This window comes from Adiantum capillus-veneris, chromosome 12 (genome assembly GCF_014529385.1).
Source record: "Adiantum capillus-veneris isolate H3 chromosome 12, ASM1452938v2, whole genome shotgun sequence".
NCBI lineage: Eukaryota > Viridiplantae > Streptophyta > Polypodiopsida > Polypodiales > Pteridaceae > Adiantum > Adiantum capillus-veneris.
The window spans coordinates 93,655,347-93,681,017 of NC_140942.1; the positions used below are offsets into that span (position 1 = coordinate 93,655,347).

The window sequence follows — 25,671 nt, forward strand, 5'->3', positions numbered from 1 at the left end:
AACCCATACAAAGCCTTGTTACATTTGCACACTTTGTCCTCTTGTCCTTTTATGACAAAACCGCGAGGCTGCGTTACATAAACTTCCTCAAATATGTCACCATTCAAGAAAGCAGTAACAATGTCTGATTGTTGTACATCCCAACCAAAATGAGCTGCCAATGCACATAGAAAACGTACAGTAGTCATACGACAAGTGGGAGCAAAAGTCTCCTCATAATCTATGCCTTTTTGTTGTGCATAACCCTTTGCAACAAGTCGAGCCTTATGGCGATCGATCTCACCATCCGGCTTGCGTTTCAACTTGTAAACCCACTTCGTACCAATGGCCTTTTTGCCAGGAGGCAAATCACATAAAGTCCATGTGTCATTTTCTATAAGTGCATCATATTCTGATTGCATGGCAGCCATCCAATTTTTTGAATTTTGTGCTTCATCAAAAGACAGAGGCTCCTCAACATCATGTAAGCTAGACACAGCCAAAGCATAACATTCTGATGCATAAGATGCATGGCGAGAGCCTGAACGAGTACGACTAGACAAAGGTGCATCCAATTTACTGTCATGCAAAGTGTGCACCATCCATTTTGGCATACCTCTAGCCTGCTCATTTTCAGCCCTTTCCTCATCAAGTACATCATGTACATCTGCATCAGTAATAGGCTGATCTAAAACATTTTCAGAAACCCCCATAGGCTGTACATTTGCCTCATTGGAACTTACATTCGTATTTCCACCATTGAAAAGAGGCAACAAAGTGTCATAAATGTCCTGTGAGCTTACATTACTATCTCTAGTACATGACAGCAAGGGCTGAACAGAATCTTCCATAAACACTACATCCTGAGAAACCAGAATACGTTTTGTTTGCAGATGATACAACCTATAACCTTTGCTTTCAGCACTATAACCAACAAAAATACATTTGACAGCCTTATCATCCAATTTTCTGCGCTGCACTTGTGGCACCAAAGCATATGCCAAACAGCCAAAAACACGCATGTGCTCAATAAAAGGCTTTCTATCATGCCATGCTTCATATGGAGTAATAGAATGCAAAGCTTTCGTAGGACACCTGTTAAGTACATAAGTGGCACACATGATGGCCTCAAGCCAAAAAGAATGCGGCAAAGCTCGACTTTTGACCATACATCGTGCCATTTCCGTCAGTGACCTGTTTTTCCTCTCAGCAACACCATTTTGCTGAGGCGTATAAGGCACTGTACATTGGTGTTTTATCCCACGACTAGCCAGAAATGCATTAAATTCATGAGACATATACTCCCCCCCTGGATCGGAACGGAGGGTGCCCATAGTACATTTCGAGACATTTTCAGCCATAGCCAGAAATTGTTTGAAGCACATAAAAACTTCGGACTTCGCTTTAATCGGAAATACCCATGCATGCCTGGAGTAATCATCAATGAAAGTCAGGAAGTACAGGTAATTGTCCAAGGACGGAGTTTGCATGGGCCCACAAACATCACTATGCACAAGCTACAACCTGCATGTGGCACGAACTGAACCAAACTTAGAACGCTGCATCTTACCCAAAATACAGCCTTCACAAACATGTTTGACAGGTGCTTCAAGAGGCGGCAAAGAAGCAACCATATCAGATTTCTGCAAACGCAGCAAACTGGCAAAATTCAGATGACCAAAACGTGCATGCCAAAGTTTTGCATATGAAATAGCCCTTGAATCTGCAAAAGCATTTGCAAAATTTTGATCACGCTTGTCATACAAAGTGAGCTTATACAGCCCACGGCACAAAAGGCCAAATGCAACAATTTCATCACCAAAACTGAGATCATGAATTGTACATCTGTCATCCACAAATTTGACTACAAGTCCAAGTCTAGCAAGTGCGAATATAGACGAGATTCTTCTTGATCCCAGGTACATAAAGTGCATCAACAAGTGTGAAGGAACTGCCATTAGCAGCAGTGAGCACAATCTTTCCAACTCCCTGAACTGGATAAGAGGCGTTGTTGGCACAAGTGACTGAATTCCCATGAGGGACAGACTCGAGAGAAGTAAACAATTCACGATGTGAGGTAATGTGCTTTGTAGCACCACTGTCGAAATACCACACATGTGAATCTGCAGCAACTGACAAGCATGCATCATGGACAACAGGATTGTAAGTGCACTCTGCGCTAAAAGCCCATTCTGCATCAACATCAGCAACACAGTCTCCTTTCACAGAAGACTCAACAATGGCTGCATTTGTAGTGGAACCAGCATTTGCAGTGGAACCACCCTCTTTCTTCTTAGCCTCTTTGGCCTTCAACTTAGGACACGACTTGATCAAGTGATCATTGGCTTTACAATAATGGCAACGCATCTTCTTTTTGCCCTTATCACCAGAATTTCCAGACGAAGTACTGCCAGCAGCAGCATTAGGAACAGAATTTTTGCCACTCGCAGCAGAACCATAAGAAGTGGCTGCATTACTGTTACCACCCTTTCTTTGAGAAGCAATAGAAGCCTGTTCAACTGCACGCTACCTAGTCCTGTTTTTTCTAGAAAGTGACTCTTGCAACAGCAATGTTCATAATGCATCAAACTTGACAACCTCAGGATTTCCTTAGGTCATCAGTCTCCAAGTACTAGCAAAAGTCTGGTAGGAATCTGGTAAGGCATCAAGAAAAGTCTGCACAAGGGAACTGTCTAAAATGACTTCACGTGCAGAAATAAGCTGCTCATTGATATCCTTGACACTAGCAAGGAAAGTGTCCATATCATCTTCCTCATGCATAATCTTTGACTCGAGCTCTTTACGCAGCAAAGCAATTTTAGCCTCATTGCGGCTTGCATAAAGACCTGCTAGAATATCCCAAGCCTGTTTTGCAGATTTTGTTGAACGTATGTGAGGAACAATGGTGCGCTTCACAGACAACGCAATCAATGCATGAGCCTACGCATCCTTAACATCCCAAAATACCCTTGTAATTTGTGGAAATTTCCAAAATACCCCTCTTTTGACTTCTTTTGCTTTCCAATGGCGATGATCGTTACCCTGCTTTCTTGGACTATCTCCACAAACTTAGCTACCTCCAAAGAATTCTCAAAAATTTGATCGTTCCTTGCCTTCCAAATGTGTTTAAAGTAGCAATACCTCACGATTTGTGTAGCAATGAGCAATGTATGACTCTTGAACATCTTTCCTCCCAAGAAGAGATCATTCTTGAAGAATCCAATTTTCTAGGTTTTTGGACCCATTTGCAAATCTTGTCTGCAAGTCCACAGATTGACGGACACTCCCTGAACAGGTGGGAAAGTTTTTCACAAGCCATCCTACATTGCGAGCATCTATCTGGATCAATTTTCCTAGCAAGGACCTTCACTCCAGTTGGCATGGCTCCCCATAGCACCTTCCATAGAAAAACCTTCATCCTATCCGGCCATTGAGGGCACCAAATGTTCTTGACGATTGTTTCCCACCTTGACTTTGGCCAATTCTTTCCCCATTGGTTATTGAGCCCTTTCATTTCACATCCTAACATGTCTTTACTTTTCTTGCATTCTATTGTTTTATAGTATCAAAGTGAAGTTTCATCTTGCATAATTCTAGTAAATTATACACACACACACACACACACACACACACACATGTATATCGGTAAGTTCTTTTTATTTCACATTTCATTTCACAGCCTAACATGGCTTGACTTTCTTGCATTTTATAAATTAATTCTAGTCAATATTCAAGAAATGCTCTTTTATTCAGCGTCCGTCAACCGAGTTTTCTCCTCACAAAGAAGCGAACCGGAAATACTAGCATAAATTTAAAATTCGTAAAATTTTTGAGCTATTTTCTCACATATTTCACCGTTTTTCTTCCCTTTACCATGGTTTGCAACAGGCTAGTCTAGCTCAAGGCTAAGCTGAGGTAATCCTTTCCCGAACACCGATTCGAGTTAAACTCAACCTAACGATTTTATCACTTTCTTATTTTTTAAAAAAGCCACCGTGATCCTTTCACTTGTTTTACAATGCCAATGTGCACATTTCTTGTTGTTTAAGTGGGACCCTTTGTAATATATATAAGACAAATGTGATTATGTGTATATAATGGATTGTGGACAGTATGATTTTATGTTAGAATACAAGAAAATGACATGTGATTGTCGGCATTGATTTTAATATACTGCCCATGAATCTCTTTCCCTCTTAACTTCACCAACCTTTTTGACTCTCGTCACCTTGTTATTTCACCTTTCATTTCACAACTTGATATGGCTTGATCTTTCTTGCATTCTACTATTTTAGGATGCCAAAGTGAAGCTTCACCTTTTTGGCTTTTAAAGAAGCCTTAGTGTTGAGTAGGGTTAGGCATACTTTCAATGTTTTCAGTGCCAATGATGGAGACTTATCTTAAATGTTATGATGGAGTTTGTCAAATGGGCCTTTCATTTCATAGCCTTACATGGCTTTTTAAGGCTTTGCTTTGCTTATTCTTGGTTTTTTTTTTTTCCTTGCTCATCTAATATTCTTTTCAAAATGAACACACAACTTAGAGTGTTACCATTCACCGAGCGAGGTTTTCCGAGCAAGTACAAAACTCGAGCAAGACTTTCACTTAACACACACGCGCAATTCAATAGAACAAAATTACTAATGTAGGTCACAAATTCTAGGGGTGTTTATGTACATAATCTTGCATAGCAACAACCAGCAAAAAGCTAACTTTTTTTAGTGAAATCTTTTGACTAGTGATGAGAAAGCGAGGCAAGTGGAAGCAACACGGTATTGTGCAATCTTTCTTACCTGGGCATTGCAAGTGAACAAATAACTAACATAGTGTTGTAAGTCTATCATGGCATAACTCAAATATGAAAAATGAGCCCACAAAGAGAGCTAGTGATATAAACAATGTAGGAAAAATGATTATGGCAACACCGAGGGGCATGAATGCAAGAATGATCATATGAACGTGATTGTGTCCATATACGAGGTCACAAACTCTCTAATACAAATCTCCCAAAACTTGCACCAAGGGGAGGCACTTAATAAATATGCGATTATAATGTGAGTGCAAGAGAAAGGGTTATTTAATTCCAACTTTTTTACACAATTTCACATATAAAAGGATACCATAAAATGGAAATGGAAAAGAATTTATAGATTGAATAGGAAAAGGGTGCAATTTGGATCTAGTTTGAGAATATCTTTTTTTGTAAAGGATAAGGAAATCCCTAAAACTAGAATGCGTTAGAAATGCAAAGGTAGGTGCTTCTACAAGATATGACACAAGATCTTTATCCTTTTTGTTCCCTCGTTGTCCAACCCTTCCTGCATCATAGCGTGTATCCTTCGGTCCTATATGCGTCATGCATTACTAATCTTGCATGGGATGGCAACATGCAATCAGGGTAACAACCATCTCACCATAGCATTGCAAACTAAGCACAACCGCCATTCAATCGACCAAGCACAAACCAGCGATCCATAAGACATTGATGAAATGAAAAGAGAAAGTCAACATAGGCCATTATAAAAGAGTCCATCTTTTTGTCTCTCGCCTCACCGTTGTCGTGCAACTCCGTTGCCATAAAGAGAAAAAGAGCAAACAAATGCAAGCTAAGCTTCTTTGAAGCCTACACATTTAATGGTCAATGATCAGGGCTTGTTAACTGGCCAAGTTTAATGATTAATGTATGCCAGTTGCGGCTTAAAAGGGCCAACAGATGCCTTAATGATGCCAAAAATGATTATGCTTGAAGTGAGCACAGATGGGAGATTATGATCTAAAACTGCAGTGCTTGAAGTGCTCTACTCGATTGTCTTTACGGCTCGTTGATTGGAGCTACGATGAAGAAGTCATGGTAGTTTGAAGTTCAAGTCGATTGCAGATCCGTACCGGATTGGGCAACTGCAGCTAAGGTGATAGAAATGAAATGAATGCACAGGCCTGAAGTGCTCACTTTGTGGAGCGCGTCGATCTTTTTAGATCAGTGATGATCGGAGTCCCGGTCGCCAAGATATTGGCCGATGAAGATTCACCAGGGGCCGGCTCTGTACCAGTTCAGTCCGCTCGATTGGTGTGCCATTTTGGAATTTTGAGCTTCATCCAGGTTTGATATGCGGGAGCAACAAGTGCTTTAGGGGTATCATGTGCGAAATGACGCCTCTTGGAATCCAATGATTGCGGGGAATGCCCAACACGGCTACGACAAGAAGCTAGTTTTTTAACTCTCCGAATGCAGTCACTTATACTTGCATCTTGGGGACATGTGGCACTTTTTAGGACCTTGTTACGGGCAACAAAAATTCACGATGATATTGTTAGTCAAGGACTGTGAAAAGATGTCGTGCGAGGCAATGCCTTGGTTGACATATAACCTAATATGGTGCTCGTACAGGAGCATATCGAGTCCCTGATGATCTCACTGGAGATGCTTGGCGATGCTTTGGTCGATATGTAAGACAAATGTGGAGTCCCTTGAGGGGAACCCGCCACCCAAAAGGCTTAAGACCATCCATAAATTTGAAATGGCTGCCCATGATCTAAAGAGGAGGGGCCACTCATGGGATGGCCACCCAATCCAAGAAAAAGTCTTTTTTTAGTGTGGACAAGGAGGGACAAAAAGAGAGGGGGCAACGACGGCGCCGTCGTTGCCCCTCTTACAAAGCAAGCTTTAATAAGAGTTTCTTTTTAACAGGGAGGGAGGGCCATAGAATACATGAAAGTTAAAGGGGGGGAAAAAGAGGAGAAAGGAGAGCGCTCCCTGGAGAGAAAGAAAAGAAGAAGAAGAAGAAGAGAAGGAAAGAAAGAAGAAGAAGAAAAAGGAGGGAAGAAAACGTGAAAGAGGAGAAGAGCTCAAGGGGAGTCGAAAGGCGAAGAAGAGGAAGGCAGGGAGGGGTCGTTGCGAGGAGCAAGCTCCCTTTCTCTCGCTCTCATGCTCGGCAAGGTAAACAAGGCAAAGCTTCTCTCTCTCTCGGCTTAAGCACGAACGAACTCTCTCTCTCGAGTTTTCACAAGGACCGATCTTGCTCTCTCTCCCTCGTGCTCAATCGATCAAAGGAGGACTATAGCTCCAAGTTCTGGTAAAGGAGAAGAATGAGGAGGGCTCGGAGCCAGGAGCAGGAAGCAAGTTTTTTTCTTCTCTCTCTTGGAAAAGGGATTCGAAGGGAAGGCAATTAAGAAGAGAGATAACGAGGGTAAGGAAAGCAATAGGAATAAGGAGCTTGAAGCTTTTCCGAAGCGACCAAGATGAGAAACCTGTTGAAGTAAGCAGGCTTGAGAAGGCGAGAATCGAAGCAGATAAAGCGATATAACAAAATTTTCGTCACCATCATCAGTCCGAAGTTGATTAAGCATTTTGTTAGGTCTAGTGTCGTTAACGGCCCGGTTAATTTGTAAAGGGAGCTTAAACTCCTATTTATCAATTCATCCAAGTGTTGGTGCTACTAACAGCCCACCTTGGCTACCGATTACATTGTACTCAGAGTTTGAATTGATTAATTGAAGACTACGGTGATTGCCAAAGCCATATGCATCTGTTTTTCTTGTTCTCTCTCACACCTCCCACAGCCAGAGGCCCGGTGCCTGCCTGGCTCACGTAGCGAACACATATCCCCCGGCGTCTTTGGTGAACCCGACGTGAAACGAGCCGGGATGGGAGGTAAAGATGGAGATGCCAGAATAGTTAAAGCAGTTTATTGAAGATTTCAATGGATTTGATAAAAATCTAGCAGTTGTAGATTTGCCAAAAATGATGGAATTGGTTCAAGGGTATCTGCAGGAAGCAAAAGCCATGCAGATAAAAAAGTAGATTGATGATGCTATAGAGCTAGCACTTGATGTTGTATGTGAGCAGTATTATGTTTTTCAGGGATATGATCGAGAAGGTTTTATTGCATGTTACAAAGCTGAGATGAAGAGCCGAAATGTTCCAAAAGATCGGATGATTGCAGCTTTTGAGGAGGTTGTAAACTTGGATTTTAAAAAGCAGGTTCAAGAACTGGCAGAAGAATATCCCACACGGTGGGAGTATTTTGCAGAGGAATTTATTTACGAAAGCTCAAGGATTCTAGTCGGGAAATAAAGGAGATTACTGAACAAAATAAGGTTGTCTTCAGTAAAGGTGAAGGGGTTCAGATGCAGATCCTCAACTATGATGAATTCTGGGAGCATATTTCTGCAAGAAGTAAAGCCAAAGAGAATGCTAAGCTATAAGTAGCAGATTCAATTTCAAAGGAGCTTAATTTGAGCAACGAAGAAAAGGTAAACAATGAATTTAATGCTGGAATAGATTTATATGAATTTTTTTCAAAGATTGCTTGCATGGACACTACCTCTAATAATGGTTCCAGTGAAGACATAGACTGTGCAGCAAGCGGTTCGCAAGCTGTTTACCTTGACATGGGTTATTCTGAAGGAGTTCATCAAGCAGATGCACCTCTACAGGATATTTCTAAAACTATCAGCACTATAGGCGAGCAGGACAACATGTTTGTTGCAGATGAGTGCATAAATAAAGCTATTATATACACAGTAGCTGATGAAGTGAGTAAGATTGTGGACCCAGCACAGGATGAGCCTGAGGATGTCAATGAACCTATGATTGCTACTAACAATATGCTTGCAGATGATGCTATCATAGAAGAGGATGCTATAATCGGTGAATTTCTGTCTAGATCTGAAGGAGTTGTTTATGGCAGTATAGAAGAGCTTTCGGATGCATATACCTCTTTAGAGGGGGTGCCAGATGAGCGTTTGCAGTGCTATGATGAATTGCTAAGTAACATGGATGCAGATGAGGAAGCAGAGGATGATATGGATGAGTATGAAGATTGCTCGGATCATGCTAATTTTGAACAGATTATAAGCAGGGATTTTACATCTATGCTTGTAGATGAACTGCATGAGGAGATAACTCCTACAATTTTGATTAATGTTGAGACTTCCAAGGGTGATTTTCTCGAGGATATTATGGATGAAGATCTACAGGATGAAGCTTTTTTTCATGATCAAGCTGAAATCCCAACAGGTGAAAATTCCTCTGATGATACAGGTCGAGAGACTCCCAAGGTTTTTCGTCATGGCTATGAAGCTAGAGGGGATGATGATGCTAAATCATCCTTGATACTGTAGAAGGTGCACAGGGTTTTTCATTTCCTTGGGCAATGTGCCAAACGTAGCTGGATTTGGATGCTATTCCTATTGATGCTTATGTCAGTGATGTCTTGGCTGCCAGTAAAAGGGAGTCATATTTCTTTAACGCTTTCTGGTAACGAGCTTAAGTTGCCAACAGTCTATGGGATGTGGGTGCTGCACTATGCTTCAGGTGAAGCTCTAGTATATTGCGGAGCCCATCAATGCTATGTGATATCAATGGTGTTTGATCCAGGAGATTCTAAGGATATTCATAAGCAGATTCAATACGGATGGATATTGATCAGTATGCATACTAATTGCGTGCTATTTGAACCAGGGGTAGCATATCTGCACCAGAAATGTTTGATGTTGATTGACACAGGAAATGTATGCTCATGTGGATATTATGATGCCTCAATGTGTGGGCAATTCCTTATTACTCCATTTGATCCTGGGGGTTACTAAAGTGCAAGTTGCAGATGCAGAGGATACCAGATGCCTGATGTAGCGGGCTACATGATACAAGCTTTTGTTTTCTAGATTATGCTAAGTCAGAAGAGTGTTTGGTTATGCGCTCAATAAGATTACATGGTTGGCTTCCAACCGACTTCTTTGGACAATTGATGAAGTATCTTCACAACTTTTGAGTTGGTTCTGCTAACAGAACTTGAAGTAAAAAACTTGACGGCCATTCCGTGTGCAGACAGAGTAAGGCATACTTGAGCTTGAAAGGGTTCCTTAAAGAGAGCTTAATGGTCAAGCTGTGTGCATCATTAACTGGAGCACTTGAGTTTGGAGGGGTTCACTAAACAGGTTTTCCATAATTGAATGCTTTGAAGATACGGCACATACGGTTCAAAGATTTTTGATGGGCAACTACCTAATGCTTAAGCTAGAACATTGATGATATGGGATAAGCCTTATTTCTTTTTTTTGTAAGTTTACTAGTTACGAGAGTCTGATGATGGAAAAGAGCTTAAGGTACCTAAAGCAGATGCAGATTGAAGTGCAGTTGGCACAGACCTGAGGCTGTGCAGGTTCAGAGGGGGTGGATGTCGTGCAGCTCCGCTGCCATGAAGAGAGAAAGAGCAAACAAATGCAAGCTAAGCTTCTTTGAAGCCTACACATTTAATGGTCAGTGATCAGGGCTTCTTAACTGGCCAAGTTTAATGATTAATGTATGCCAGTTGCGGCTTAAAAGGGCCAACAGATGCCTTAATGATGCCAAAAATGATTATGCTTGAAGTGAGCACAAATGGGAGATTATGATCTAAAACTGTAGTGCTTGAAGTGCTCTACTCGATTGTCTTTACGGCTCGTCGATTGGAGCTACGATGAAGAAGTCATGGTAGTTTGAAGTTCAAGTCGATTGCAGATCCGTACCGGATTGGGAAACTACAGCTGAGGTGACAGAAATGAAATGAATTCATGGGCCTGAAGTGCTCACTTTGTGGAGCGCGTCGATATTTTCAGATCAATGATGATCGGAGTCCCGGTCGCCAAGATATTGGCCGATGAAGATTCACCGGGGGCCGGCTCCGTACTAGTTTGGTCCGCTCGATCAGTGTGCCATTTTGGAATTTTGAGCTTCATCCAGGTTTGATATGCGGGAGCAACAAGTGCTTTAGGGGTATCATGTTCGAAATGACGCCTCTTAGAATCCAATGATTGCGGGGAATGCCCAACACGGCTGCGACAAGAAGCTGGTTTTTTAACTCTCCGAATGCAGTCACTTATACTTGCATCTTGGGGACATGTGGCACTTTTTAGGACCTTGTTACGGGCAACAAAAATTCACGATGATATTGTTAGTCAAGGACTGTGAAAAGATGTCGTGCGAGGCAATGCCTTGGTTGACATATAACCTAATATGGTGCTCGTACAGGAGCATATCGAGTCCCTGATGATCTCACTGGAGATGCTTGGCGATGCTTTGGTCGATATGTAAGACAAATGTGGAGTCCCTTGAGGGGAACCGGCCACCCAAAAGGCTGAAGACCATCCATAAATTTGAAATGGCCGCCCATGATCTAAAGAGGAGGGGCCGCTCATGGGATGGCCACCCAATCCAAGAAAAAGTCTTTTTTTAGTGTGGACAAGGAGGGACAAAAAGAGAGGGGGCAACGACGGTGCGAGGGGGCAACGACGGCGCCGTCGTTGCCCCTCTTACAAAGCAAGCTTTAATAAGAGTTTCTTTTTAACAGGGAGGGAGGGCCATAGAATACATGAAAGTTAAAGGGAAAAAAAAAGAGGAGAAAGGAGAGCGCTCCCTGGAGAGAAAGAAAAGAAGAAGAAGAAGAAGAGAAGGAAAGAAAGAAGAAGAAGAAAAAGGAGGGAAGAAAACGTGAAAGAGGAGAAGAGCTCAAGGGGAGTCGAAAGGCGAAGAAGAGGAAGGCAGGGAGGGGTCATTGCGAGGAGCAAGCTCCCTTTCTCTCGCTCTCATGCTCGGCAAGGTAAACAAGGCAAAGCTTCTCTCTCTCGGCTTAAGCACGAACTCTCTCTCTCTCTCTCTCTCTCTCTCTCTCGTTTTCACAAGGACCGATCTTGCTCTCTCTCCCTCGTGCTCAATCGATCAAAGGAGGAATATAGCTCCAAGTTCTGGTAAAGGAGAAGAACGAGGAGGGCTCGGAGCCAGGAGCAGGAAGCAAGTTTTTTTTCTCTCTCTTGAAAAAGGGATTCGAAGGGAAGGCAATTAAGAAGAGAGATAACGAGGGTAAGGAAAGCAAGAGGAATAAGGAGCTTGAAGCTCTTTCCGAAGCGACCAAGACGAGAAACCTGTTGAAGTAAGCAGGCTTGAGAAGGCGAGAATCGAAGCAGATAAAGCGATATAACAAAATTTTCGGCACCATCATCAGTCCGAAGTTGATTAAGCATTTTGTTAGGTCTACTGTCGTTAACGGCCCGGTTAATTTGTAAAGGGAGCTTAAACTCCTATTTATCAATTCATCCAAGTGTTGGTGCTACTAACAGCCCGCCTTGGCTACAAATTACATTGTATTCACAGTTTGAATTGATTAATTGAAGACTACAGTGATTGCCAAAGCCATATGCATCTGTTTTTCTTGTTCTCTCTCACACCTCCCACAGCTAGAGGCCCGGTGCCTGCCCGGCTCACATAGCGAACACATATCCCCCGACACCGTCATAGATGACATCTCCCCCCCCCCCCCCCCCCCCCCCCCCCCCCCCCCCCCCAAACACACATGCCATCCTCTAGATTTTTCCCTTGGTTGACCTGCGAGCATCTTCATAGCTTACTAAGAGAAGCACCTCCAAAATGTTTGTACCCTCTTGCCATGCCCCACCTCCCTCACTTGCTCTGTCAAGCTTTGCCACTCCTCATCATCACTAACACAATCAACTCTCTTCCAACCCGCTCGTCACCTAATCACCATCACCTGCAGGAAAATCTACTCTAGCGCAACACCTTATCATAATCATCTGCACGGTCGCTCCATCTACGTTGAGAGAGAGAGAGAGAGAGAGAGAGAGAGAGAGAGAGAGAGAGAGAGAGAGAGAGAGAGAGAGAGAGATTGAGCTTCCATCTGCTCGTACTGGGTCATGCACACAACCACCAGAGAGAGAGGCGGCATGGTTTGTACCACAAAAATCAAACAACACGGCATGTTTGTCATTTGAGTCATGATATAATATTTAAAAGAAAATCATATGTCGTTCCCAATCGCTACACCCTCCTACAACCACATGGCCATATCCCACCAATTACTTGGCTTCCTCTTCCCTACCTGTTCCCACTCATTCTCCTTCCTACATGCCCTGGCATCTGCTTTTCTGTGTGCTCGTCTTTGAGCTGCCTGCACCACATGAGGAAGCCTTTATTTTTTCTTTTGTTCCCAATTTTCTTCTTCTTTGCGGACCAGATCCACACTAATCAAACAAAAGTGAACCATCCTATTTGAGTTGTCTCTTACTTGTCCTTAAAAGTCATAAGATACCCTTAGGTTTTGCATCCTCTTCCCTCACTTTCTCTTTCAATTCCCACAAATTTTGTTGTTTTTAGCTTCAAACTTAAACTATTTTTTAGTGTTTTCCAATAGTTGGAACCTTCCAAGCAACCCTTTTGAGCTACCTCATCACAACACAAGCATGGCAATTGACTCCTCACCTCCTCATCGCAGGAGGAGTGCATATGTAGGTCCTCTGCCGACCTCCTCTCACATTTGGTCTCTCGCCCGCCACCTCAGATCTCCACCTGATTGGAGGAGCACCCCCTTTGAGTACCCCCCCCCCCCCCCCCCCCCCCCCCCCCTTCCTTGCTCGTTTGTGTCTACCAGTGATGAGCATCAGTTGCCTCTTTTTTCCATGCCTTTCTCATCTGCCTATTTACTTCAAAATGTGGGATCTTAAACCCCCCAAATCAATCCATGTCGCCGCGGGCTGATTTGAAGGGTTTTAGCTTCTCAAAGGGTGATGAAAGTTGTAGTGATCTCATTGTCCACCACGTAGCATCGTGTCACGCAATACCTTGCTTGCTTGCAACTGCAATTGGTCCAAAACCTGTTTGCTCCCCGTTCCATATTGCACCCTCTTCCATAAATGTAGCTCCAAGTGCTAGTAGGTGTCTAGATCCTGCCCTCCATCTACTCGGTATCCCCTGCAACAAAAAATCTACTCACTTGCAGTACCTTAATGGGTTTCAGCTTTCGAGTACCATGTGTTGTCGATTCCAGAAGCAGTTATAGAGGGCTTGCATCTTCCACTACCTAAGCCGACACGATGCAACTGAAATATTGTGTAGGTCAGTTATCCTCACTAGTATGAATAAAATTGTCCCTGCCTGCTACATTAATCAGGCGGTACAATCTTCTGCACGTATGGAGACTTTGACTTCTACAACCCCCCCCCCCCCCCCCCCCCCCCCCCCCGGCGCCTCGGCGTCGCCCACGGCATGTGTCCCTCCCCACCTCCACGTGGCATTCATAGGGCTTCTTCTTCTCAAGTTATTCCCTCTCTCCTACATGCTACCCCCCAAATCAATCCGTGTCGCCGCAGGCTGATTTGAAGGGGTTTTAGCTTCTGATATAACTTACTTTTACACAAGCCCGGCTATGGTACCTTGGATATAGAAAGAAGTACCAAAAGGGGAGTCAGCCTATATTGGGGCCAGTGTGCAGCTCTGCCTCTCTGCCTCTCATATTCCCTTCATCAGCGTCCTCAAAATCCCCTTGCCCACTTGGTCTCTCTCTCTCTTTCTCTCTCTCTCTCTCTCTCTCTCTCTCTCTCTCTCTCTCTCTCTCTCTCTCTCTCTCTCTCTCTCTCTCTCTCTCTCTCTCTCTCTCTCTCTCTCTCTCTCTCTCAACCTCTACTGCGCGACATCGATCAGTAATCTCTCCATTGTAGCAGGCCTTGACTAGTAAACTCTCAGTAGGAGCCCTTCGACGAGCAAACTCTACACATAGGCAGTAAACTCTCCGACGAGCCCTTTGACGAGCAAACTCTCCCCTCATGACTCTCTCGCGTTAGGCTAGAAGCTGTGAAGACCACACTTGCTCTATAGAATAGAATTCATGTAATTTTAATGCTATGGGCACGCTGCACAGTTTGGCGCCATCCAGAAGCACCAAAGGGACATATATGATGAGATGAGAATATCCATTTTTTATAAACTTTTCTTCTTCTTTTTTGCTATAGAATTATTTTGCATACTATATAAAAGGGAGGTGTTTCCAACGAGCAATTGTTGTAGCTAACACCCTCTGCATCTTCAACCTTTGTTTCCGGTGCACACTCATGAGTGGACGTCCTCGAGGTTTGCAACTCTACCCATTTGGCGGAGTTATGAAACTAGGCAGAGTAACCCACCACCAGTGTTTGGGAAAAATGTGTCTCAGATTAATATCTTACCATTTTCAATTTCAGAAATGTTGGTTGAGGGCAAGGGGAAAAGGAAAAATTATGTCCCAATATAGAGGAAAATAGTGTTAAAACCCAAAAAATAAACCTAATTTTCTAAAATTTCCTCTTGGCAAATTCAAGAGAAGGAATTATATATGTATGTTTGGGTTGATGATTTTTCCCGAACACTGCCCATCACCCATCTGCACCTACCCTTCCACAGTTGCGCTTGCAGGGGTCCAAACGCTCTAAGTGACCTTCTAACTTTTGACCCCCTCCCGTGCAAAACGGCTCTAAGTAAGCTTCAAGTAGAAGCCTAGACATGATCAAGATGAATTATGAAAGGCTTGCTTGGCAAAGCAACCAAGAGTTCTCGTAGTACTCTCACTCACCATATATATATCAACACTTGAACACATTATAGAATGTAAAGAGCTGTGATCCATCTACATCATGCTCACCTCCACCATTACTAGATGGTATACAAATTTCCGAGCGGATGTTCTTTGTGCTCTACCTCTTGCCCCTAACAACCATCACCTCCTCCTCCTCCTCCTCCTTATCCATGCCTACTAGCTAAAGCCAAATGTCACCAATGCTCTGTCATCAAATCCCCTATGCAGATGTTGTGGATGTCCTTTATATCCAGAAATTCCTGGCACAAGCCATCCCTTGATCCTTCCACCAGAGATTACACATTGGAAAGATTTAGCGGAGTTTAATAGAAACAGACTAACTAGAAAATAGGTTTGAGTACCCATACAAGAGTCTTCATGAGAATGCATTGAAGCGGTTGTCTTGGGGTGTGATTTATAATTCAGACAATTAAACTGTACTAGAGGCCTCACGTGGAGGCAAAATGTTTTCTAGACCACAAGATACCATTTTTCAAAATTTTGGTTTATCTAGATGGAGTCAAGTTTTGATTATTGAGAGAAGAAGAAGAAGAAGAAGAAGAGAGTTTTAAAGTCATAGGAAATTGTCTCAAAGATCTATCCGACGAGGAGAGTTGAACTCAAGACTTGTTATTTTTGAGAGGGAAATGGAGAGAGAGAGAGAGAGAGAGAGAGAGAGAGAGAGAGAGAGAGAGAAGAAAAAGAAGAAGAAGAAGAAGAAGAAGAAGAAGAAGAGAAAATTCTAATGTCAAAATGAGTCTACTTCTTGAGAGAGACTGCGTGTGTGTGTGTGTGTGTGTGTGTGTGAGAGAGAGAGAGAGAGAGAGAGAGAGAGAGAGAGAGAGATATGCAATGTTCACACCTATGAGAAAATATATTTTTTCTTGCATATGTGAAGAAATTTGATGCCTCTAGATGTAGAGAAATATAATGAGAATTTTTTTTAGTGTTTGCTTACTTTATGAAATTACACATGAAATTTAGTACTGTCAAAATGTTCCAAGAGTTTACAATGCCATATATGCTATCTTGTTTGATTGGATGGTCTTGCTCGATTTTTGTTTGCTCGACAACTCTTGCTCGATCTTTGGAATTCCATCACAATTTATACTTGTTCTTTTTTCTTAAGATGGGTTTGCATTGCTTTTATTTTGTGTACCTTTCTATTTTTAAAGCTTTTAAAGAATAAAGAGCCTTTTTCACAAGGACAAGCAATTGTGACTCTCTTTGTCTCTCTCTTGATTGTGTTTTTATAAAAGCCAAAATATAAATATTAATTTTTATATTTTGTGTGTATTTCCCTCATATCTTTTTTGGAAAGCCATCGTGAAATCTCACCTTGTTCATATTTGAGAATTGTTAAAATGGCAGATACATTTTCCACTACCTTGCTTCAATGCTAACGAAGCACTCTACTTTTCCAATTACCAGTAGGTATCGAGAATTGAGAATGAGGAGCTTCGACGCTTGAACGAAAGCTTGGCGTTGATCAGAATGTCTCTTGTAGATTATTCTTCTGACGAGGAGGAGGAGGAGGAGGAGGAGAAGGAGAAGGAGAGGGAGAAAGAAAACCACTTGCCACCGCCACAGCTCGCACCTTCTTCATCGGTTAACACGTAATTGTCTGCACTGTACTTCCCCTCTCGTGTTTTTTACGTATCTTCCTTGTACCTTATGCTCTTTCTTCTCGAATTCTTTATTTTGCATGTAGGTCGTGTACGCAGAAGTTTTTTTTGTCAGTTATAGTGCTATCAGTTGGTAGCTGGATGCAGTGAAGAAGCCACGTGCTCGTGAAATATTCTGTCTGCTATTAAAAGAATCTTGCTACGTGCATTGTTGAGTCTGTTTCAATCAACAGACATTAGGACTATATAATAGGTTTTAGCTGAAGTGTCCTCGAAATGTTTGCATATGGCTCGACATTCTGGCCGTAATTGCATTTTCTATGCTGAATTTGGTTTCCTGAGATGGAATTTAAGGTCTTTTTGAGCACATGTGAGTGATCCACAGGATCAGTCTTGAACAGCATTTCTCGGTTTAATTGTTGTGGCTTCTTTCTTTGTTCATATTCGTGTTGCCATGACACAGACTAGCATTATTGGCTATGAGTGCATATTGAAACTTTGCTTCCACTTTCTTAGTGCTCAGAAATATGAAAAGGCACCATCATGACCATATTTGTTGTCCGAATTCTTTGAATGAAGTGCTTTATCCAAAGCGAAGCACTGTAATCGCGTTCATAAACTCAGTTGTTTATAACTAGCACTTTACTTAATAGATGAATCTGGCTCCATAGTTGTATCATCCTATGTCACAACACCCGTATAGTGCGAGTGTTTTGGGTCTCTCTCACTGTCTCCTAGTTTCATCTATTAATGATTACTCTTATCGGGTTCCTCTCTCTTACGATATCTCTCTATGTCTTTGCATTTTTACAATTTCTTGACCTAGGCGAACCCTAGTGCGGTCTAGGTGTAGATTGAGGGTTTACATTGTGTTTGGTTTTGCTCGAAGTTACATGACATTCAACATTTTTCTTTGGAGTGTAGCTTCTAGCAGAGTGGGGTATCCTAAAATGCTGCCACGAAAACCCTAGTAGCTTACAACTTGACATTTTTGGACATCTCGCACTAGGTGTCTCTTCTCGAACTGATAACCTTGGAGGTCCAGTGTGATTGCTATGTCTTGGGGCTACCATCACGACCACAGGAACAGCGTCTGTCGAAGCTTGTTGTGACTATTCAAGAGCTTACGTGAACCCCTAGCCTCGCAGATCTCACCTACCCATAGCAAATCCTCGTCGTACCGTCGAGTTAGCCACTGTTTACGGTTTCAGCCCGCTGTTTTCAGATTTCAGCATTTGCGTGCGCATCATCGTCGAGTCGTCGTCATCGCCATCCTCGTCGACACGTCAATATTCAACAGAAAGTCGGCGTTTTTGCAGATTTTAGCATTTCAGTCCTAGCGTTTTCAGTTTTCAGCCCGTCCTCGTCGTCGTCATCATTGTCGTCGACATTGTCGGAAAATCCTTTGCATCTAGACCATTGTACCATATTTGTGCAATCTATAGCATAGAGTCTAGACCTCTCTCGCCATAGAGAGGGAGGTCCTTGGAGGAGGGTTTGAGAACCGTATGGGGTCGTATTCTTCTCTCTCTTTCTCTCGGTCTCATCACTTTCATTCACAGTAGCATTTACTTCGTTTGTGATCATTGCACTCTTTCTTTAAAGGAACGGAAGGCCCTCCCTTTCGTAAGTAAAAGGAACCCTTGAGCTCAGTTTGGAGCACTCATCTTGAGCAATATCAACATTCACTTCCGCTGCACCTTACATTCCGGCACTTTAAACAAGTCCTCTTTAGTTAGCCATGCCACGTCATGTAACGAGACGGACACCACGTGCCAACGGGAAAGAACAGACTGAACAACTTTAAGCACGTAGTGAACTGAAAGAGATACACGACAGACAAGACGGGGCCAAGAGACCACTGGCCAGCTGGCGCCCCTTTTGATATTTCTTTATATTGCTTCAAATCAGTACATTGTCGGTACTCCATGCTTTGCACCTTCACACAAAAGAATGCCAGAGATTGAATCCTCTGCACATATTTAAAGGCGGATCTGCAAAGGCTAAGTGCTGAAATTTGAAAACGCTAATGGTCTTGGCTGATCTGGCGCCGTAAACTGCAAAAAGCTAGGCTTGATTTGGAAACTGAAAACGCCAGGCTGATTTGATGTTGAAAACAGTAGGGGAACTGTTGCAGAAAATGCTAGAGGAATTGGCTCCAAAAACGCTGGTTGCTGTTGTTGCTGAAAATGCTAGGTTGTCTTCTGTCGGTCTTGCTGAGGAGAGAACACTGCAAGTTGCTGGAACTTCTTCTGCCTCTTCTGCTAAAACTGGGTGTCCCCTGTTTGCTTATATAGCTGTAGCAAGCTGGGTTGAGCAAGCTTTTCTACAGTCCACGACGCCAGTAAATGGTAATAATAATTTAAAAAAATGCCAAATTGCCTGGAAAATGTATTGTCCCAAAACTGGTCGGGAATTGAACCTTCTGTGTCACGTGACACATCCAATCCTATGTGTCCGTGGACAAGCTACAGCATGATCAGGGTTCAGTCAGTCCAGTCAGTCTAGATTTAGAAGTGATCTGGCACTTTTGTGAGCCTATTCGTAGACCGTGCATGCCCAGTCACTTAGTGTAGATGCATATCCTCTGGTTGCACACAGCATGATCATCGGTACTTCCCAACAAAAGTAGGTAGGGCAATTTTGCTAAGAAAATATATAAGCAGACCAAAGTTAGCACTAAATGGCAGAAGAGGCAACAGGAGCTCCACGCTCAATAGGCAACTTCTCAGCAGAACACCCCAAGAGACCTAGCGTTTTTGGAGTAGAAGCCTAAAGCTAGCGTTTTGGGATCAGATCAGCCCTGGCGTGTTGGTGCACAGTAGATTAGCGCTGGCGCCATCGATACATAGCAGATCAGCCTAGCGTTTTTGCATTTGCAGAACCACGGCAACAGAAAGACCAATTTCAGTCCCTAGCGTTTTTGGTTTGTAGATCAACATTAGCGTTTTTGCAGATATTCGCGACAGGATCAGCCATACCATCAGCGTTTTCAGTTTTCAGCAGTTAGACATCACAGATCAAGTCCCGAACTTCGCAGATCTCACCTTCTCGCAGCAGTTCCTCGCCGCACGGTCAATTTCCGCAAGGTTTACAGTCTCAGCCTGGAAAATGCAGATTTCAGCATCTGCGTTTTCAGCGCGTTGTCGTCGCATCGTCGTCATCGACATAGAGTCAAAATTCAGCAGATAGAAGATTAGCAGATTTCAGCCCATAGCGTTTTTGGACAGCAGTAGAAAGATCGCAGATTTCAGCCCTAGTGTCGACTTCGTCATCACTGTCGTCATCGTCGACATAGCCTAGACTTGCATCAGTCTCATGCATTACCATTTGTACTAGATTGTGCAATCATAAGTAGACCACTCTCGCCGACGAGAGTGGGGCCTTCGGAGGAGGGTTTTACGTCTCTGGTGTTGTATCTCTCTTCTCTCTCTATCTCTTAGTCTCGTACACATTCACGCACAGTGTCCATTTACTTTGTTTGTGATCATAGCACTCTCTCATTAAGAACGGAAGGCTCTACCTTCCATAAGAACAAAAGGAACCTTGAGCACAGTTCGGAGCACTCATCTTGAGCAAAGCGCAAACAATCATTCCGCTGCACCTAACATTCTGCTTGGACAATGCATATGCTGGGTGATACTGGGTGTGCAATTAGAGGATATGCAACTACTCTAAGTGGCTGGAAATGCACGGCTTGCTCACAGGCTCACAAAGGTGCGAGAACACTGCCTAAAGCTGACCTGAATCCTAGACTTGAGATAGCTTGTCCACATGCACATAGGGTTAGATGTGCACGTGACCATAGTTACAGGGGAACGCGTTCCGCAGGCCCTAGAAGGCCGGAACGCCGTTCCCTCCCCCTCTGCCAAGCTGGAACGCCCCGGAACGTTTTGCCGTTCCGGGTGACCACCTGATACCGGAATGGCCGGCCGGAACGGCTCCGGAACGGCCCGGAACGGCCAACTCTCAAAAATGGGAAGAAATAGGCAGTTTTTTGCAAATTTGCAATGAACATTAGGTGTTTTTTTAGTGTGCAAGGACTCAAAAATTAAAATGCACCCCCTCACACCCATTCCCTTCTCAAGCATTATTTGGGTGTTTTTTATGCCTCCCGTTCCGCGCTGTTCCCGTTCCGGACCCCTGGCCGTTCCCCCGTTCCGCGTTCCGGGTAACTCTGCACGTGACATCCGCTCCTTTTCAAAGTGAGGTACTGGTACCAAGCTGCATGGCTTCCTTGTAGTCCGCCAACAACTCTGGAGAATCTCTGAAAAATTCTTCATCGACCCACACTGCCTCGTGGGTTCCTCGATTCTTGAACTTCAAAAGGTACTGTCTGACTTGCTTCTTTGAGCCATGATGAAACTGATGCAACAACACTTGCTCCGGCTCCATGACTTCAGCTTCGTCGATGATCTCAGACTCTTCTTCTTCGGAATGTCCTATGGAGGTGTACCTTGAAACACTTTCAATCAAGAAACATGGAAAACGTTGTGCCGTGACCATGAGTCAGGCAATTGTAATTTCATAGAAACCTCATTGATCTTTTTAATGACAGGAAATGGACCATATATATTAAAAGACAACTTAGGACACTTCTTTCCAACTTGCTTAAGACGTTGCTTCATGATTCTCAAATAGAGCCAATCCTCTTCCTTGATAGAAACATCCTGACGATGCTTGTTGGCCTGTCGTGAGTAAGATTCCTGTGCCTTGCTTACCCGAAGCTTCACACTCTTAAAAATCTCATCCAATGACTTACTTTCAGCATTGGCATCACGCATTTGACTGACCGAGCGAGTCAAAAAGTGACTGGAACGGATGGCCATAAGCATAAGCTGCCTCATACCATAGTTACCAGGAACGGGAAACCGGAACGGGAACGGGGAACGGGAACGCGGAACAAAATGCCATTCCCTGTTACGAGTACTCACGTTTGAAACACGGAACGGGGATTCGGAACGGGAACTTGGAACGGGGAACGGGGAACGGAGACCTGATAACGGCCATTCCCTGCTACTATGCCTCATACGGAGTTCTACCTACAGCAGAGGAATAGGAGTCATTCAAAATTGCTTGGACCAATGGGAGGTAGAGCTCCCAATAAGACTGTTGATCATGCACATATGACTTCAAAACATCAAAAGCCAACTCATTGTAAATTTCTCTTTGACCATTTGACTGCGGATAAAAAGCGAATCAAAAATTCAACTTAGTGCCAAAATTTTCAAAGAGAACGCACCAAAAATTGGACGTGAACTTAACATCTCTATATGAAACGATTGACTTTGGCAAACCATAGAGGGGGTACCAATGCTTAATGAACAACCGCGCTACATCTTGTGCGGTGACTGTGGCCTTACAAGGAATCAACATGCAAAATTTGTTGAAACGGTCTACAGTTGTCAGACATTGAGTGTTCCTTGAATGCAAACTGTGTTTTAGGTTAGTTACAAATTCCATAGAAATGACTTGAAAAGGCTCGTCGGGTATAGAGGAGCTTTTATCCCTAGGAGCTTTTACCTTTTGGCAAATAGTGCACTGTGTGACATAATGAAACACATCTTTTCACATTTCAGGCCAATAAAAGAATCTTTCTATTTTTTTCCAAAGTGGTGCTCATTCCCCTGTGCCCACCCGTGACAGAGTCATGAGCATCGTGCAAATGGCTGTCCTGAGAGAGGGCAATACACATAGACGGTGATGAAAATACAACAAACCTTCACAAATGAGATAGTTGCTGGGCCCTTGGGAAGCAAGAGCCTGCAACCATTGTGTTAGGTGCAACGGAATTAAAATGGTGAAGATCTAGTTTTGCACTTCCACAAAATCCTTTCCTTCTTTCCTTGTGTTAGTGAATACTTTGTACTTCAATGAATGTTCCTTTTATGTTCCCCTGAAGAGAGGGGTTGAGAGAATGCAATAGAGATGTGGAGGGAGAGAGAAAGAGAGAGAAGAAGAGAGCGACACCCGATGTGGTCCCAACCAACCCTCTCAAGGCCCCCCCACACCATTACCGATGTAGTATTTGCTTTAGATTGCGTAAATGGAATGTATACACAATGCAATACCTCAATGCAGACTCTACCGACTCGATTAGGGAATGTCGCCGCGGTAACTCCTCTAGATGAGGCACCTCCGGGGCTGCTTTGATGCACCTTGGATCCTTCTCAATGTGGGAATTGCGGATGACCACCACGGGCTGATTTGCACTTACGATGTGAGAAGGATGATGGGCTGAAATCGCAGATCTCGACGAGGCCGATGATGGACAGCAATGGAGCACTCGATTTCGGCGAGGGAATTGCCGAGAGGAGGGATCAATGCCTGCCGAAGTATCGGACCGCATCTGTCAATGGGAACCGCTACGGATCTCTTGCACACCCGGCGAGGGATGGGCTGAAAACTGAGAAACGCAGGGCTGATCTGCTGCTCCTGCAGCGCTTGGGCTGGAAACCAAAACACTGGCTGGTATGGCTAAGAATTGCCGGCGATGGGGCTGAATTCTAGAAACGCTGGCTGTTGGCCGAACTCTGCAAAAACGTTGGATGTTCTTGCTGAGAAAACGTTGGCTGTCCTTTGCTAAAACGCTGGCTGAACTAGGCGCTTCTTCCTTCTTGCTCCAAGTGCTGGAAGACGGTTCCCTTTGTAGGTGGGGAATGGGCCTTGAGTAATTATTAAGGCCTAGGTAGGGCAACTGTCCACCAGGATTTCCAACAAATAAATCATAAAAATGATTTATTAAAAATAAGTCCAAATTTGGTGAGATTGTCGCACATCTGCCCACCTGGGAATCCGATCGTTGCACGATCTGGCACGACGGATTCCTCTAACCTATAACTACATGCTCGTCATGTCAGATGCCCACCGTAGTGTAATAAAATCTGTCAAAACGCGTCTACAAACCATTTATGCAAGAGGGTTCCAAACTGGAAAACCTAATCTAATGGACTTGTTCGGCCATGCAGGTCCTACGAACAGGCTCACAAAATTGCCGGTACTAATCCTCCTAGGATTCTAGACATCCCTATCTAGGAAGAAGGGGAAAACTGGCTCTGGAAGTCGATGCATTATGTCCATGTGGCACATAGAGCCTTGTGCACGTGACATCCTCTCCTGCTTAAGGTGAGGTACGAGTACCGATCTGCATGGCCTCCTTGTATGAGGCTAGCAAATCTGGATAGTGGATGAAAAAGCCTTCGTCCACCCAAGCATCTTCATGTGTCCCTCGATCCTTGAATTTGAGGAAATGTTGCTTTGCTTCTTTCTTATTGCCAAACTGAAATGGAAGCATTCAAAAACACTTTGACTTGGTGACTTTGATTGGAACAATGATCTCAGGTGGTTCTTCTTTTGGAGTGCTCCTTGGAAGTTCACCCTTGTGGTGGCCACTCGACAGGTCCACTTTGGAAACGCATTGTGCCTCTTGTGGACGCTCCAAAGGAACGGCCATGTGAGGTCTCGGCTTCCGGAATTTGACCATCCTTGACTTGAGTGCCCTGAAATCCACACAAAACTGAAATGAGTTTGATTTCTTACGACAAAGAGAACTTGTAAACCAAAAGACCGTACCTTGGAAGGTCGAAGCCTCTTGAATGAGAAATCACCTGGTTTTGGCTTCACTTTATCTGATGGAGAAAGATTTTTACCTACATGTTCCTCGTCATGCAATTGGTCGGAGACAATGTCCATAGGTCGATGGGGAGGGTGTGTAGGGGAATGATGATCCTGGGAAAACACTGAATTGACCTTAACAAAACCTTCACTATACCTATCAGGAATACCGAAAGTTCCTTGATGTGGGGTTGACATAGATGACAATCGCTTGGGCTCCTCGACGTAGCTCTCTGTTTGCCTGGACATGAGAGATGAGAGGGAATACCGCTCTCGCCTCAAATGAGGACGGGCTGCGACACATTATCTTTGATGAGAAACGTGAGCTTCTCCCAATCAATAATGGGTTTGAACATGCGAAACCACTTAATACCCAAAATGATATCACATCCTGTAAGTTTAGAGACTACAAAACGAAGAGTAAATTGGGTTTGTTGAATGATCAACTTGACATCATCACATTCTTGAAAAATCGAAGCGTCCATGCCTTTAGAGAATCCCTGCACTGGTAGGGTGGGGATGGGAGAAGTTTGAAGGCGTGCACGTTTCGCAAGAGATTCACTTATGACATCTTGAGAACTTCCAGAATCAAACAACACAATGACCCTTTGACCATTAACATGTCCATAACATTTTATGAGTTCATCCTCTTCGAAAGTCCCCTCTTGCTTAGCTTCTTTCTCTACCACACTCATGGCATTCACCTGAGGGGTAGAGTCAAAAGTTGACGTAGTAGAGGTTTCCTTGTAGATTCTTTCTTAAGACATTCTCTTTTCATGTGACTTACTACGTGACAATGAAAACACCTATGTTCCTTTGCATACAATGCTTGTTCTTCCTCACTTAATTGACCCATAGTTACAGGGGATGAGGGGAACGGCCGTAACCGGGCCGGGAACGGAAGGGAACGTTGAGGGACGGACGGAAATCGGACCGGACGGGCGGGTCGCACCGGGGACGGACCAGGGACGGACGGAACGGCAGGGGTCGGACGGGGTCGGCCAGGAATGGCTGCAGTCCATTCAAAAAATGTGACCGTTTTTTACCGTTTTTAACGGATCTGTGCAGCCCCAACT

General features: G+C 43.7%; 1 protein-coding gene across 3 annotated transcripts in view; it reads left to right on the forward strand.

Annotated features, from left to right (window-relative positions):
- Positions 1–16,716: 16,716 nt before the first annotated feature.
- The window catches only part of LOC147446148 (uncharacterized), an 85,347-nt gene continuing 76,392 nt past the window's right edge, over positions 16,717–25,671 (forward strand). Inside the window, exon 1 of one of the 3 annotated variants that reach the window (XM_086525436.1) lies at positions 16,717–16,972. In XM_086525436.1, the coding sequence (XP_086381562.1) occupies positions 16,851–16,972 (122 nt within the window). In that variant the 5' untranslated portion in view covers positions 16,717–16,850. The remainder of the gene's footprint in view (positions 16,973–25,671) is intronic. The other 2 variants (XM_086525437.1, XM_086525435.1) reach the window with 2 other exon arrangements.